At 45.0% G+C, this 17,182-nt stretch overlaps 2 protein-coding genes across 8 annotated transcripts in view; one reads left to right on the forward strand and one right to left on the reverse strand.

Moving 5' to 3' along the window:
- Positions 1 to 17,182, forward strand: part of C2H2orf76 (chromosome 2 C2orf76 homolog) — a 115,853-nt gene that overhangs the window by 19,277 nt on the left and 79,394 nt on the right. For 3 of the 7 annotated variants that reach the window (XM_055397340.2, XM_055397334.2, XM_055397345.2), the window contains exon 1: positions 5,879 to 5,945. The exons of 2 other annotated variants lie outside the window; for them this stretch is intronic. Coding sequence is in view for 1 of the 5 variants with exons in the window: in XM_088828900.1 (XP_088685026.1) it covers positions 5,678 to 5,945 (268 nt within the window). In the remaining 4 variants the exon portion in view is untranslated. Of the gene's footprint in view, positions 1 to 1,122; positions 1,270 to 5,677; positions 5,946 to 17,182 lie in introns of those variants that run through there. 2 more of the 7 variants (XM_055397335.2, XM_088828900.1) reach the window with 2 other exon arrangements.
- Positions 444 to 5,802, reverse strand: DBI (diazepam binding inhibitor, acyl-CoA binding protein). Its single transcript, XM_055397347.2, has 4 exons — positions 5,671 to 5,802; positions 4,516 to 4,633; positions 2,034 to 2,096; positions 444 to 727 (listed from the first exon to the last, which is right to left on the reverse strand). Exons 1-4 carry the CDS (start codon positions 5,677 to 5,679, stop codon positions 654 to 656), a joined length of 264 nt encoding a protein of 87 aa, XP_055253322.1. The 5' UTR covers positions 5,680 to 5,802; the 3' UTR covers positions 444 to 653.

Here is a 17,182-nt window from a genome sequence, read left to right on the forward strand (position 1 = left end):
ACATTGGAGACGCTCCCTGAAAATGCCTGTTTCACCCTGACTGGGGTGAAACCTCCTTGCTTGTTTAGCCTGCAACCATGGACTGGTTGGACCTCAGCCAAACCTCAAATGCTCATCAACCCTGCCTTCCTCAGAGTATGAGGCCAGCAATGTTCTTGACAGAGGGCTGGCAGTGCCTGCATATTGACGTCTCAGCCCACCTGACTGGTGTAGTTGAGGTTGGGCAAGATGGAGACAGGGAAGGCCACTTCTATAATAACTCCTTTGCACCGAGGTGAACACATGCCAGGTCTGAACAGGTGGGTGCACCTGCCCACCCTCCGGCAAAGTGTATAGGAGGAGATAGGTAAGTTCAAACACTTCTAGATGAAATCTTTAGAAAAAGTGAGGAAGAGAGATTGGAACAGAGGACATTATTTCAAGAACCCAAGTTATCGAAGACGTAAAGTAACAAAGATACTTTTAATTCATCTACTGATAAAAATTACTCAGCAAGGATTAGTAACTGTTTCAGCTCCTATTAGAGTCATATCCTGGGCTGTCTTGAGCTTCTGGTTTAGCTAGTTATTTATTAACTTCATCCACAGTATTAGAAAAACAAGGCATTAAATCAGTTTAGGTGAAATGAATGGCTGGCAGCCAAAGTCAGTCTCTTATATTCCATATTTTTTCTTTAGTTCTTCTACTTTGTCAACGTAAGCTTTCATGGCATCTTCTTTAGAAGTCCCTGCAAGGCAGCAACAAGATTATTTGTCAGAGAGGCAGTACTGTAGAAAGGCAGCAAACTTTAGAGCCCCAGGTTAATGCTGCGAGGCTGTTTCTTACCTGTGAAGGGGTTGGGGGTTCTACTACCTAACCTTACAGACCTGGCCAGGATGTGACTTTTGAAGTCCTTAAGGAGCTTGGCCCACAGGGAAGGCTCCATAAAGCACTGAGCTCATAATGTGTGTGCAGCTGCCTGAGGCCTGTCACTGCTTGCTGGCCAGGTGAGTATCCCACTGTTGTGTCCCACTGACTTTCCCGATTGGCTTTGATCTATCAAGTATTTCTGTTGGGCTCTTATCTCTCAGAGTTGTTAAGCTGCCAGGGAAGAAACAAAGCCAGATACCCTCTTTTCCCCAGAAAGCAGCTTTGGGAACTCTGAAGACAAGCAGCTGGCCCTTGGAGGGGAAGACAGAGGACACTGGAGATATCCCTCAGAGATATGTCCTGGATTCTGCGCTGAAGGAGAGATACTCAGTGTGAATTAGTGTGTGTTCTGGAGCAAGGGTGAGTACATGGGGCCTCAGAATGGTATGGAAACGCCCAATGGGAATGGACAGACGGGCATTCCTGTTTCACTTACTTGAAGATCCTAGGAGTGTATTTATTGTATTCTGGCCCCTTTTGAATTCAAGGGTTTCTCATTTGCTGGAAGACAGAGGGCTTATTCAGAAACGAGCAAGCTAGGACACAAAAGCTGGCAGGCACTTCAGTGCCAACTTCTGGGTCTTGCTGCCACAGGTGGCATGTGATTAAGTCACAGCCGGGATACTTCTTGGCCTCTGTTCTTAGCATATAATAGCTCCATTCACCGAGGCTACGATGTGCCAGCAGCCTGCGATGCATTAATTCATTTCTTTTTTTAGGTGCCTTTCTGGCTAGAAGGGAACTAGGGAGGGTTACTTGGGCCAGGGGGGTCACTGCCCGGCCTTGTGAGGGAAAGGAAGGTGTGGACAGGAAACCGTCCCTATTCTGAATATTATAAAGCCCAAGGCAAGTTATCACCCCCCAGTCTGTTTGTCAGTGGCCTGGTCCCCTGCCCCTCTACTCTCCAGATGATATTATGACTCAGAGATGGTGTTTTTGGAAATGGCACAAATGGTATCATAGTGGTCTAGTTTTGTTTTTGGTTTTTTTCCATTTTGGTCTAGGTCAAACTGCTCCCTAGCATGTGCCTCATCTACTCTGTTCTCTCTCCTCACCCCTTACACTCCTTAACAGTATTTCATTACTGGGGTTCCCAAATGAGGGAAGCGAATTAGAACAATTACCTTTCAGCTCATTCCAGGCATCCCACTTGGCCTTGCCTTTGAAGTCCAACATTCCAGGACGTTCTTAAACAAGGGAAGGAAAGACATTAGACCTGCTGCAAGTTCTAATGGGGAACTTTATCCATTTTCTTGCCATGATAGCCATATTTTATCTTCTTTTTCCAGGCTCTGTTGTGGAGTTAAATGGGTCTAGTATAGTGGGTTCTGCCTTCAGAAACCCACAGGTACCGAAATTCAAAGTTAAAATCTAGAGAAAATAGGAGGAAAACTGTTCTCATTACTAGAGAATCCCTTTCTTATAAATTAACGCCAAAATTTCTTTTAAAAACTGTACTTTATTTTTTTTAAACAAGTACCACAATCCATTCACCTGGCTTAAAATTCAAACACCGCAAAGGGATTACTATAAAGTTTCCTTCCACTCTTCCCACCCAAGGTCTCTCTCCCAGGTTACTGTTATCAGCTCTGTAGGTGTCCTTTTCTGTGAACTGTCTTCATATCCTTGCCCCATTTTGCTACCAAATTGTTAGTCTATTTCTTATTGTTTTATGGGAATTTTATCCACCCCCCAGACCCCGTAGGCAAGCTTCCTTTAAGGTATACCATGGTTTTATACCTGTAGACCTGTTATCAGTTGCACTTGGGGAACACACTTACCACCTCCCTGCTGACCTAGTTCACTGCCATGTTAAGAAGAAAGCCCAGGGGAGCAATTGCAGTGCCCACAGCCAGGACCACAGTGTCTGAGAAACATAAAGTCTCCCCTGAAGTGCTTGCCGGGAAGCATTCCCAGGGACACCTGAGGGAAACTGCACCCCAGAATCATCATCAGAATCTGAGATTGGCACAACCCAATAGCCCTCTTATGATGATGGAAAGGTGGTACATTTGCACTGTCTAACTCGGGGGCCTTCCCTGGTGGCTCAGAGGTTAGCGTCTGCCTCCAATGCGGGAGACCCGGGTTCGATCCCTGGGTCGGGAAGATCCCCTGGCGAAGGAAACGGTAACCCACTCCAGTATTCTTGCCTGGAGAATCCCATGGACAGAGAAGCTTGGTAGGCTACAGTCCACGGGGTCGCATAGAGTCGGACACGACTGAGCGACGGAACGGAACTCGGGGGCTACCTGCCACTGGTGGCAGCTGAGCATCTGAAGTGTGACTGGGGAGTTAACTGTTGACTTTATTTCATTTTAACTATTCTCAGTTTAAATTTAGATAGCTGCATGTGGCTAGTGGCTGCTGTATTGGACCGAACAGCCCTAGAGGGAGCTGATCAGGAAGTGGTTAAGAATCCCAAGCCAGTCTACCTACACAAATGTGAAAGCAGGGCAGAGGACAGTCTCTGTGAAAATCATGTTTGTCAGAAAAGTGTCTCAGTCACTCTGGTCACCCCTGCTTCAGTTCCCCTCCCTCCCTGGGAAGGTGCAGAGTTTATAAACCCAGGGTAAAACTCACCTTCACCACAAGACCTTTCTTAACTAAGCCCTCCCTGTGATTTTTATTTTAAAATATTTATTTGGCTGTGCCGGGTCTTAGTTGTTGCATATAGGATCTTTAACTGTGGGATCTAGTTCCCTGACCAGGGATCAAACCTGGGCCCCCTGCAGTGGGAGTATGGAATCTTAGCCACTGGACCATCAGGGAGTCCCACTTCCTGTGCTGTTTGATTTGGCACTGCCCAGGATCCTTAGCAGCTAGCCCACCTGCTCTACCCTCTACCCTAACTGCAATGGAATTATGGAATTAGGGGCTATGCTCACCCTCCTGAAGAGGAGGGAGGGGTGACCTCCTCTATGCTACTGTGGCCACCGTCTCTTGAGTCCCTGTGTGCAATGCATCATGCTATTACCATATATTCCTGAGTTTGAATAACTTAGGGACAGAATGAAAACTGTCCAAGGGAGAAAAGACATTATAGAATATGGTGGTCCAAACCAAAGCCTCAAATCTGTACCTAGATTTTTTGACAGGGAACACATGGTGGAATTGCTGTCAGCAAAAATGTTTCTGACCTGCCGCAGAAAGTCAGCTGCTACTCTGGCTGTAGGAGCTGACGTCAGGCTTGGCCCGGCTGCCAAGCTCCCCGACTTTGATCCTGTCCGACTGGGGTGGCAATAGTGTGGTTTAACAAAACTACTACTGAGCTGAGAGCTTGGAGCAAGGCTCTTCAAAGCTGGGATCTTTGTTCCTCCCAAATAGATGGAAAATGCTGGTGATAACGAGACAAGTCCTCAAACTGGGATTTGAATTCTGCTATCTGAGCCACCAAGAAACCAAGAATAGTGCAGTGTCTGTAAACCCCATTCAGGAACATGCTCTTTGGGCAACCTCTCCCAGCTTAAACCCCAGGAACCACCTTAAGGGTAGGGGCGTGGGTGGTTTTGAGAATGAGGTTCCCAGAGATTAACAGTTTCAGCACCAACCAAGGCTGCCAAGCCTACTTTGATGAATCTGGGCCCTCCCAACTCCACCTCAACATACCTGTATTTATGTCACCCACAGTTGCTTGCTTGTAGTGGCTGTAGATGAACAGCATCTCCTCATCTGCTGGCTTGGTCTTAAGCTGCTTAACTTCCTCAGCAGCTTTGTCAAACTCAGCCTAAATATGAGGGAGAGAAGAGGCCTGACTAGAGTTTGGTAATGAGGATGGAGGGGTTGGAAAGGAAGCACTCTCTTGCCCTGCTGTTGAGGAAAAGCAGTCTTCCTCATCTCCTCAACAGGGCAGCTAGAAAGATTCAGCAAAACCAGGAGGGTAAGCACATCCCTTCACTCACTTGGACAACTATGTATGGGGCTCTCTCACTAAACCAGGTATCACGTGCTGGAAACAGAGGTGAAGGAGGCAGGCTGAGGCTGGCTGCACTACACAGAAAAAGCACGGCCAACTGGCTGGCCAGACAGAGGTCTCAGGATAGCCCTGACTTGCGACAGGGCTGGCATTGGGTGACTGAAACAGCGGAGAAAACTGCATGAACGCAGCGGTGTCAGCGGCCAGAGTCCGCTGGGCTCCTCTCTCTGAGGCCAGGGGATCCGGCGCCATCCCTGTCCCAGTGTCCGGACTGAAGACGGGGGAGGAGCCAAAGATCGCCACCCCCACCCCGACTGCTAGGTCCCAGAAAAGCGTCTACAGTCAAAGAAGGGAAAGGCCTCTAGGTCACCCCTCCTCAGGCTGCGACCCTCCCCTGGCCTCGCGCTGGACACTCGGCCCCTGCTTCCCCTGACCTCCAAACTCTCAACCGCGGCCTCCTGAATTCTCCACTCTATATGGCACCCCTACTCCTGCCCTGTCCTTCCGGATGGGGCACTCTGTCCCCTTTGTCTTTCAACCTATAAAAACCATTACATCCCATCTGTCTATGTTGGACGCTAGCCTCCGACCTCAATTCCTGCTTCACTGCGAAGTCTTCCCTTTGGGCAACTTGCCAGCCGTTGCGGGCTCAGTAAGGGTGTTAGGAGCCCCAAACAGGAAAGTTCCGCTTACAGGGTTCTGTTCAGAGTTTGGGCTGGGCAAGGGTCCAGAAATAACAGCAGCGCACGGAAGGGAAAGATCCTGCGGGGTTGTGTCTGCGAGATGATCCCCGCACCAGCTTCCTGCCTCGTGGCACCTTCGCAGCCAAGGCTGGGCACGCGTATTACCTGAGACATGCCGGCGGTGTTGCAAAGATTCCAGGAAGCCCGCGGAGGCGGCGATGAGCTGGAAGCAGTAGCACAAGACTCAACTGACAGCGCCTTTGGAAGCGCAGCCTTAGGCCCCTCCGCCGGTGCTCGGACCAGCGAGAGACAGCCAATCAGAAGCCAGATGTACGCCGGGGGCGTGCCCAACCACCCCACGCTGCCAACCTCGCTTGAACCCGCGGGGGTTTGCTTGCGCAAGCGCAGCGGGGAGGAGCCGAAGGGGACGCCGGGAGCAGGTGAGGATCGCGGAAGTAGGGCGTTCTCGGTAGTGACTGCCAGTTGGCCAGAGCGGGAATTGGGTTCCCGGGTCACCGTGGGGAGTGACCCGCGAGGCAGAAGAGAGGGGGGTGGAAGCTGAAGAGCGGAGGTTTAAAATTTGTTTCATTCAGTCTTGTGTCCTGCGTGAAATGCCGGAAGTCGCGCCGCCGGACGAGTAAACGCTCACGCTTGGGGAGGGCGAGGGTCCCGGTCCTTCTGTGGGGACTAGAAGAGACTTTCTGGGGGTGGTCCCTGGAGAAATGCTCGAGGGTGGGAAGCTGGACTGGTTCCCAGAGGGTCGAAGCCGCGGCCTCTTCCTCTGTATTTTTGACAGGTTCTGTGACTTGCCATTGGCCGTGATTTGCAGTCCTGTTTTGTGTGCAGTAATCCGTCTGGAGAATCCCAGGGACGGGGGAGCGTGGTGGGCTTCCTTCTATGGGGTCACACAGAGTCGGACACGACTGAAGTGACTTAGCAGCAGCAGCAATCCGTCTGGTGCACTCAAGTCAGGGACAGTGTCTTGGTTGGCTTGACCTCCCTGGTGGCTCAGACGGTAAAGAATCTGCCCAGCAGATTCTCTCCAGTGTGGGAGACCCAGGTTGGATCCCTGGGTCGGGGAGATCCCCAGGAGGAGGGCATGGCAACAACTTCCAGTATTCTTGTCTGGAGAATCCCATGCGCAGAGGAGCCTGGAGGGGCTAGAGACCATGGGGTCACAAAGAGCAGGACACAACTGAGCGAGGAACACTTTCACGTTAACAGACTCGGCCCGGATTAGCTGCTCAGCAGACATCTGTTGTGACTTTCCTTTGTTCACTAGTGTGTACTGAAGTCTTGTCAGGTTACTTGCACTGCTCCAGACCGTAGGGTGAAGGATTAAGGGAAGGTAACTTTTGAGAAAGCCCCTCAAGAGGAAGCATTCCAGGCAGAAAATGAGTGTAAATGTATGAGCAGGGAGTGAGGGGAAGATAGGAGATGAGGCTGGAAGGTTAAGGAGGTGGCAGGCTGGCTGGATGATGCAGAACCTTGAATTTTATTCTGAATGAAATGGAAAGTTAAGAGGCTTTGGAGCAGAGGATAAGGAGACTAGGGCAGTTTTGCAAAGTTGTTGCAGAGGCTAATATTCTCCATGGGAGAAAGGTGGGTGGGGGAGTTTGAACGTGATACCTAAGAGACCAAAGGGAGAATTTTCTGGCTGCGGTTACAGAGGAGCTAGGTGAAAGGAGGGAATTGATGGAAAATAAGTCTCCAGAGATCTTTTGATAAAGAGCGACCATTCCTCTCCAATTCCTAATTTGTAAGGAGGAGTGGACTGCAGATCAACCTCCAGCTCCTTCCCACATTAATTTATAGCTGTAGGTGTTTAAAGGCCAGGTAGATGCTTTCAGATATAACTTACTAACTTAATGGAGGTCAGGCTTTATAAAAAGGGGAAAAGTGGAGATGCAATAGCAGGGAGTACATCTCTCGAGTCTTCATCCTATGTGTAATTTTGTTTGAGAAAGCAAAGTCAAACAAATTAACAAATTTTGGGGCTAACTTTGGGGAAAATTACATTTGAATTATAAGAGATGTGAGTTTCTTCCAAATTGACAATTCAGAACTGTCTTTTTGCCCTTAGTCCCATATGAAACTTGGATTCGCTTTTGCCTCCATCATTTGGTGCTTACAGCTTCCTTGATGAAATTCAGATTATTCCCTGTGTGGATCAATATATTTTCTAGTAGGTAGGTTTTGTGCTTCCCTGGTGGCTCAGTGGTGATGATTCTGCCTGCAGAGCAGGAGCCTCAGGAGACATGGGTTAACAAATTATTGTGTTTGTGTTGTGTTTGGCACATTTGAAAAGATTAGGTACCTCTGAAAATGGAATTTTCTTTTTATTCCTCCAAGGTTGGCTAGTGTGATTGAATTTTGACTGAAGTTAAACATTGCCGAAAGCAAAGCTAGTGTTTTAAACTAACTTGATAATCTCCAGCTTAAGTGGGGTTGATTTTTTGGTTGCTTCTTTGGAATATATGCTACTTTTCTTGAAAAAACTGACCTTCCACTTGGTGGTTTTGTGCCCAGGTTGCTTAAAGTGACTGAAGTATGGAACTGATCTCAGGGAGCCTGAGTCTGCAGCGGCTTGAAGTGGGGCTTCAGTTCCTTAACCAGAGATTGAGGCAGGGTTGCTGTGGTAAGAGCCCCAAATCCTAGCCACTAGACCAGTGGTCAGTGACAAGGGCCCTGGCCCTTCAGCTTTGCAGGAAAGAATTTCCACAAAGTCAGAAAGTAGTGAAGCAAGTGGAATATTTATTAAGAGGAAAAAGAGTACATTATATGTGGATAGAGACACAGGTGGACTGAGAGAGAGTCCCTGAGTTGTGCCTTCGTGGTAATTTGAATTACTTTTATGGGGCATTTCTTCCAAGTTTCTGTTGGCCAGTCATTTTGAATTGCCTGGTTCAGAGTCCATGTTTGATACATCTCAGGATCCTCCCACGTGTGTGCATGTGTCTCTTAGCCAAGATAGATTCTACCGAAAAGGCCTAAGGGTAGAACATCTCTTATCATCTCTCCCCTTTTGACCTCCACGGAACCCTTTTGCACATATGTAGCTGAGGAGTCTCCTGACTTCAAGAATGGGAAATATGTTGTCTGGGCAGGGAACAGCCTCCTATCTCAATTGTCCTGCTATTCTCCACGGTGGAGTTCTGGTCCACAGAGAATCTTCAATTGCTTTACCCTGGCGGGGGTGGGTGTGAGGGGAGCTGTGGCATCTGCCTCCTGCTTCAGAACTAGTAGTGATTGCAGATCCCAGGGAACCTGCTGCTATGTGATCTTGAGAAGGAAGAATGTTTTTCCTTGTTAGGGGATCCAGCCTAGGCCAAGTTTCGAAATAGCTGAAGGCATGCTTACTTTGTGCTTCCTTCCCTCACTTTTCAGTGACCTCCACCTATGCAAATGCTGCTTTATGCCCTGTTACCATCTCTGCTCTAGGGAATTGGAATGTCATTCAGCTTTTAACATGAAGAGAGGGTAACAAGTCAGCAGCTGGTATTTAATTTTTAAAAGTAAATTTTAGAGTATATTTGGAGTCAATAGATGATATGAATTTTAAAAAATAATTTTTTTGGCTATGCTGAGTCATTGCTGTCAGGCAGGTTTTTCTCTGTTGTGGCTAGCAGGTGCTACTCTCTAGTTGTGATGTAAGAGCTCATTGCAGTGGCTTCCCTTGTTGTGGAGCACACGCTCCAGGGCATGTGTAGGCTTCTGTAGTTTTGGTACATGGGCTCAGGAGTTTCAGCTCCCGGGCTCTAGAACATGGGCTCAATAGTTGTGGTGCACGGGCTTAGTTGCTCTGTGGCATCTTCCCGCACCAGGGAACCATGCCTCCTGCACTGGCAGGTGGATTCTTTACCACTGACCCACCAGGGAAGCCCAGAATTTTTTGATTCTACGTTTTGACACTACTGGAAGGGTCTTCATATCACAAGAAAGGACAAGGTTGTTAGCTTTGTTCATATTCTTGTTAGCAACTATCACAGTTGATAATTATTTTTTGTAATTATTTTATTTACAATCATTTTATTTTAATTTACTCCTCTACTGTCTGAGCCCCTGCCCTACCTAAGTCAGGGAGGATAGGGATCACTGAGTATCAGTTGGTGCTCCATCTCCAAGTACCTGGCCCTTAAATGGTGGGTGAATGAACGGAGGGATTTTCTTTCTATGAAACATTTTCCTTCTGATTAGCCGTGAACTTAGAAACCAACCAAGTTTATTAGAACTAAATGTGAAACTATGAGCTAGAGTAAAGTAGATGAACTCTGGTGCAAGGGCTGTGTCATCTCTGTTCTGCCTTCAGTCTTGGAAATAGAACACTTGAAGTGTTAAGGGAAGATGAGAACCTGATGAGCTGACTTGTCAGCCTGATTGACCCTTCGAGTTAGTGGAGGGGCCATTATCATTACTGCAGTTTCCCCCCACATCCTTGTCTTGCCAGTTTTGGCTACTCACAGGCTTCACTTGCTGGGTGTCAGTGTAAAGCCAGCCAAGCCAGTTATATTAACTGGTGAAAGGAGTTCTTGCCCAGTGGGTGTGAATAGTAGTTTAATATTATGTTTCTTGGTGTAAACTAAATCTCTAATTTCTAAGAGTAACCTAGTCATTAAAACGTGAAAATCATTACCAAAAGCTTTATGGTAAAGCTTTACTAGAAGGCAAGGGTTAGTGTATTCACAAATGATGAATTATATTCATTTTGTATTTATTTTCTGGTTTCTTGGCATAAGAGACTAGGGTTAATCATTTTTGTGACACTTTAAAATTGTAGTTTCTAGTTTCGGGAGTCAGTGTGCTCTGGTTTACCGTTCTCTGGCCAGGAAGTCCATGGCTTGGGGGTCTGTTATCTCATGTTGTCCTGGAGAAACAACCTGAGTTTGTTCATTAATGATGACACCTATAGTAGCAATTTTAGAAAGATGTTATCAGTAATAGCGATTGTAGTTATCTGACTCTGGTTGTTTACTGCTCAGCATCCAGTTGAGGTCAGAGGGGATAAAAAAGGGAATAAAATTTTGGATAGAGAGATTAACCATAAACTTGGTAAGGGAACTTGAGTTTAGGGGCACTTGGGTTCAAAGGCACTTGGGAACTGCTGCTGGGATAGGAGTGGGGAGAGCTGGATAGAGTTGTGGCCTTTATTTTGTGAAGGTGAGGGGAACTGACAGCTGAGGTGAAAATGTACCATAGCTTTTCTTCTCCCATCCACCCCCCACCCCCCTGCCTTTTCTCCTCTTTTGTCTCTTTTCCTTTTCTAATAAAAAAAACTGGTAAGAGGCCTGGTTACCAGAGATCTTTTTTTTTTTTTTTTTGTTACCAGAGATCTTAACCAGCCCTTCACCTTTGCCATTCTTTTCTTCCTTTGGGTGTTAATATTTGTAGAAATTGGGTGAAAGAAGAATGGGCATGTGTGTAAGACACATGAGCGTATGAGTCTCACCTTTCCCCTGTCCTGTTTTTGCCCAGCCAACATGGGGTGCGGGGGTGGTTTGGGCTTAGTTGAGACACGAATACCAGGGCCTGGGTAGAGTTGTGGGTATTCCTGGTAGGAAGTGACCTTCACTGGCTGGGAGTTAAGAAGTAAGGAAAGTTACTTATAAGTTGGTCATGCACTGGTGAGGTGCTACCTGTGTTCTGTTTAGAAATACTTACGAATGTGGGCAGGCATAATGAAGTGCTTTACAAAGATAAGTTCAGTACTGTAGTTCCTGTTCAACTTCACTGGAAGAAGTATAAACTCTCTTCTAAATCTTCCTCCCTTTGCCTGTTTCCCTAGCTCCTAGTTGCACGTGACAAGCTCTTGGTAAATGCTTTGAAACTAGGTTGTTAGAGATGAATTTTCTAGTGCGCTTTCCTATTGCCTGTCAACAACAACAAAAAATAGAAATATTAAAATTTGATGACAAATGATTTGACTGATAATTCCTTTGGAGATAATGCTGCTGCTGCTAAGTTGCTTCAGTCGTGTCTGACTCTGTGTGACCCCACAGACGGCAGCCCACCAGGCTCCCCCGTCCCTGGGATTCTCTAGGCAAGAACACTGGAGTAGCTTGCCATTTCCTTCTCCAATGCATAAAAGTGAAAGTGAAGATGCTTAGTTGTGTCTGACTCTTAGTGAGATAATGCAGTTTTGTTTGCTTATTTTTAAATTTTTTTTTTGGATGTGGACCATTTAAAAAATCTGTATTGCTTTTGTTATAATATTGCTTCTGTTTTATGTTTTTCATTTTTTTGGCCACAAGGCATGTGGAATCTTAGCTCCTCGACCAGAGTTTAAACCTGTGCCCCCTGCAGTGGAAGCGTGGAGTTTCTTAACCACTGGACAGTCAGGGAAGTCCCTCTGTGCTGTTATCCCTTGTACTCTTTACCTGTTTTGTCCTGATGGTAACAGCTTGCACAGCTCTTGTACATACCACAAATAGTACATTGACAATAATAGGTTGAAGATACAGAACATTTTCATCATTGTCCTTTTATTGCCCTGTGATAGCCACAACCACTTCCCTCCTGTCCTTACTCTTCCTCTGCTCCGGGCAACCAGGAATTTGTTCTATTTCTATAATTTTGTCATTTCAAGAATGTTATATAAGTGAAACCATGTAGTTTGTAACCTTTTGGGATTGGCTTCTTTACTCAACATAATTCTCTAGTGATTCATCCAGATTGTTGTGTGTACCAGTAATTAATTCTTATTGCTGAATGTATTCCATCATATGGATGAACCAGTTTGTTTAACCATTCACCTGTTGAAGGACATCTGCACTGTTTCTACATTTTAATTGTTACCAATAAAGCTGAAGCTTGTCACTCACGTACAGATTTTTCTGTGAATATTTTCATTTTTTCTGGAATGAAAGCCCAGGAGTGCAGCTCTGGGCCATGTGGCTATTCCATGTTTGGTTTTATAAGAAATTGCCATTGTGTCTGTACCATTTTACATTCCTACCAGTAATAAAGGAGAGATACAGTTTCTCCACATCCTTGCCAGAATTTGGTGTTATTACTATTATTTATTTTAGGCATTCTTATAAGTGTGTAGTGGTATCTCATTGTGATTTTAGGTTTGCATTCCCTAATTATTAATGATGTTGTGCATCTTTTCGTGTGTTTCTTTGTGCCACGTGTATAATCTCTTCTCTGAATTTTCTGTGTCTTTTGCTTATGTTTAAATTGGATTTTTTTTAATGTTGAATTTTGGGAGTTCTTAATATATTCCAGATACTATTCCTTTGTTGGATATATGGTTTACAATAGTTTGTTTTTTCATCTTCTTAACAGTCTTTCACAAAGCATAAAATTTATTTCTGTTGAAATCCAGTTTTTCCAATTTTTTCTTTTATGGATTACACTTTTGGTGTCATGTCTAATAAATCATGACCTAGCCCTAGATTTTGAGAATTTTCTCTTTTTTGGTAAGTTTTATAGTTTTGCATTTTAAAATTCACATAATTGATTTTGAGTTAATTTTTGTATAAAGTATAAGATTTAGATTGAGGTTCTCCTCCCCTCCCCTACCTTGGATGTCTAATTGTTCCAGCACCATTTTTTGAAAAGATATCTTTCCTTTAATTAATTGCTTTTTGCACCTTTGTCTGTAACCTCTTGGGCATATTTATGTGGTCTTTTCTGGGTCCTGTGTTCTGTTGATCTGTGCATCTGTTCCTCCACCAATACTACACAGTCCTGATTATTGTAGCTGTATAATAAATCTTGAAATTGGGTAAACTAATTCTTTCTACTTTATTCTCCTTTTTCAGAATTGTTTAGTTATTTTAGTTCTTTTCTCATTCCTTATAAATTTTAGAATAAACTTGTCTATGTCTAGAACTTTCAGCACTGTGTTCTAGAACCATAACTATATTGAATAAGAGTGATGAGAGTGGATATATACTTGCCATTGGATTTGTAGGGAATATTGGTCTGTGGCTTTCATTTTTATAATGTCTTTGGTTGGTTATCCTGTAACTTAACTTCATAAAATGAATTAGGAAATGTTCCCTCCTCTTCTGTTCTCTAGAAGAGAATATATAGAATTCTTGAGTCAAACCTTCTGGGACTAGAGATTTCTCTTTTGGGAGTATCAAAATTATGGATTTTCCTTAACAGTTTCATTAAAAGTTCCACTCAGATTATCTATTTCTTATTGGATTAATGGTGGTAGTTGGTGTTTTTCAAGAAATTGGCCCCTTTAATCTAAGTTGTGAAATGTGTGTATATAGATTTGTTCATAGTATTCCCTTATGACATGTACAGAGTCTTAGCGAATATTTCTTGTTTCATTTCTGATGTTGATCATTTAGATCTTCTATTTTTGGCCAGTCTTGCACAAGATTTGTCAATTTTTTGATCTTTCTGAAGAACTAGCCCTTTTTCCATTGATTTTCTCTTTATTGTCTCTCTGTTTTCAACTTTATTGATTTCTGTTCTCTATTATTTCTTTCCTTCTGCCTATTTTGGGTTGTTTTGCTTTTATTTTTTCTAGGTTCCTGAGATGAAAGCTTCCTGACTCTTCACCAGGCCCCCTGTGACACTAGCTGCTTTGTTATAGTAACATTTGTGAAGTGGAGCACAGGTTGCTGGATGGCGAGCTGTGGTCAACGGAGGACCACAGAGAAGCTGAAATAGAGGTTTATTATTCACCTGTCCTGAAGGAAGTACATGGCACTACTTGAGGACCCACATGGGGAGGAGGTCAAGACTGAGTACAGGGAGAGAGTGAGCTGTAGGACCTGGAACACATGGTCTATGGGTGGAACCCCTGGGATTCCCAGGCTAACACTGGATTGATCAGTTCAAACCAAACTGTTCAGGGTTCTAGTAAGCTCTGTGGGGGTTTTATCTAAGGAGTGTGTCAAAGGGCAGGCCCTGGAGGCAGGGGAAACTGGTGATCACAAGGGCTGTTGGGGAAGTCTTATCAGGAGCTTGTATTTCTTTGTGATTCACGGCTGTTATCTAGGGCACATACTTCCATGAGGGGGGCAAGTTTCAGTTTAAGGTCCTTGTGGGGCTACACAACCAAACAAAATGTTTGCTGGAGCAGCAGTGTCACTTAGTAGCTTAGCTTAACTCTCCACAGCGCCCCCGTGGGGAAGGGGAGGGCCTTTTATTACTGTGGAGGTGGGAGTCCAAGCTCTTTACTGACCCCAGGATGCAGAGGAATCAAGCTGGTGATTGTCCAGCTCCCTACTCTGCCTTCTCTAATGTGACCCTGGCGGGGGGTTCAGTTCAGTTCAGTCACTCAGTTATGTCCGACTCTTTGCGACCCCATGAATCACAGCACGCCAGGCCTCCCTGTCCATCACCAACTCCCGGAGTTCACTCAAACTCCTGTCCATCGAGTCGGTGATGCCATCCAGCCATCTCATTCTCTGTTGTCCCCTTCTCCTCCTGCCCCCAATCCCTCCCAGCATCAGAGTCTTTTCCAGTGAGTCAACTCTTCGCATGAGGTGGCCAAAGTATTGGAGTTTCAGCTTTAGCGTCAGTCCTTCCAATGAACACCCAGGACTGATCTCCTTTAGAATGGACTGGTTGGATCTCCTTGCAGTCCAAGGGACTCTCAAGAGTCTTCTCCAGCACCACAGTTCAAAAGCATCAATTCTTCGGCGCTCAGCTTTCTTCACAGTCCAACTCTCACATCCTCATTAAGGCCTGGGGAGGGTGGAAGTCTAGATTCCAGCTCTACCTTTGCTAGTGGGGGTGGGGCAGCAGTTTCTTATGTGATTTCTGGCTGGATTAGAGGGCTCCTTTGTCTAAAAGTTTTCATTTTTGGCTAGGCTGCCCCTTTCCTGGTCCTTTGGCTAGATAGAGACTTGTTCAACCTTTTTTTTTTTTTTTCTTTTCCTTTTCCTGCACCTGTTTGTGATTCTGGGTGGCTGACTTCTTCAGCTCTGTGTCTGAGATATATGACAACCCAGGGACCTCTCCGCCATGTTGTTCCTTATGTCTGTAGGTCCCTAGCTAAACTGCTGCCCTCCCTTCACCTTTCTGACCCTCTTACATTTGTTTAATAGATAATGCCCAGGATTTTTAGTTGTTTTTTATCAGGACATATGGGGAAAGATATATCTACTCCATCTTCCTAGACACAGAGATGAAAAATAGTACCACTTAAAATTCATCATTAGTTTCTCCGTGATTAGACTAGATTCTGAATTCGTAACCTAAGTAGTGGCTTTTATTTTATTTTTTAAAAAATTCTATTTTCCGGACCCGGAATCCGGCTCCCCACGAGCATGCGCAGCGAGGGAGCGCCCCCACCTTCACCGCGGCCGCCTGTGGAGAATTCCGCCCTTCCCAGTCTTCACAGCGGACCAGAAGCTGTGGCTTTTAAAGTTGAATAAAAACTCAGTGTTCTCCATTCTTTTCAGAAGAGCATTAGTTCTCTTTGGCAGTTTGAAAGTTGTTTCATGTGGTTGAAGCTTACAACCTCCCAAATTCAATAGCAGGATTATTTTCTTCTTAAGAAGCCAAGTGGTAGGGGAATATAGCCAATATTTTGTAATAAGTGGAGTATAACCTTTAAAAAATGTTGTTCATTTGTAACTTATATAGTATTCTATAGGAACTTCTTCAATTAAAAAAAAGAAACCAAGTGGTCAAATACAAGCCAAGTGGTTTGCCATTAAAAATGAGTTTGTGCTGTGCTATTCTAAATGTCTTTAGTCATGTCCGACTCCGTGCAACCCTATGGACTGTAGCCCACCAGACTCCTCTGTCCATGGATTCTTAAGGCAAGAATATTGGAGTGGGTTGTCATTTCCTCTTCCAGGGGATCTTCTTGACCCAGGGATCAAACCTGCATCTCCCACATTGCAGGTGGGTTCTTTACCACTAGCACCACCTGGGAAGCCCAAAAAGTGAGTTTCAGTAAGGCCAAAGCCAACTTTAGCTAGAGCTTAATATAATGTACATTTTAAAATACTAACTTAGAAACAATTTATTTAAAAAAGCATCCTTCCTGGGATGGGTGATACAAAAAAGTAAGTTTTGAATTTAACTTAACAGTATTTTCGGGCTTCCCAGGTGGCCCTAGTGGTAAAGAACTCACCTGTCAATGCAGGTAGAAGTAAGAGATGTGGGTTTGATCCCTGGGTCGGGAAGATCCCCTAGAGGAGGGCATGGCAACCCACTCCAGTATTCTTGCCTGGAGAATCCCTGGTAAGATTCCAGAGGAATCCCAGGCTCTAGAGGAGCCTGGAGTCTGAAGGGTCCCTTAGTCCATAGGGTCACACATAGTCGGACACAACTAAAGTGACTTAGCATATGACAGTATTTTCTGATTATGTGTAACAGTACTGGAAATGTTGCTGCAGTGACACTGATTGTTCTTGAGTAGAGTCTGCCAAATACATTATTTGTGTATAGGTAGCTCTTGATGGAAGTCAAGGCATGTGTCTTGTCTCTGCTACTGAATTATCTGCGTTATTCTAGACTCACATATCCTTTGTTTCCTCATCTGCAAAATGGGGGTAGTTGCACCTGCTTTACTGATAGGTAATTGAGGATTATTAGTGACATTGTACAGGAGACAGGGAGCAAGACCATCCTCAAGAAAAAGAAATGTGAAAAAGCAAAATGGCTGTCTGAGGAGGCCTTACAAATAGCTGTGAAAAAAGAGAAGCCAAAGGCAAAGGAGAAAAGGAAAGATATACCCATTTAAATGCAGAGTTCC

This window comes from Moschus berezovskii, chromosome 2 (assembly GCF_049115385.1).
Source record: "Moschus berezovskii isolate FMDL1 chromosome 2, NW_MosBer_1.0, whole genome shotgun sequence".
Lineage (NCBI taxonomy): Eukaryota > Metazoa > Chordata > Mammalia > Artiodactyla > Moschidae > Moschus > Moschus berezovskii.

Coding starts and splice junctions, on each gene's coding strand:
- DBI (XM_055397347.2), bottom strand. Junction 2,097..4,515: donor TGTGGGTGACATAAATACAG/GTATGTTGAGGT, acceptor CCCTTGTTTAAG/AACGTCCTGGAATGTTGGAC. Junction 728..2,033: donor TGCCTGGAATGAGCTGAAAG/GTAATTGTTCTA, acceptor GCTGCCTTGCAG/GGACTTCTAAAGAAGATGCC.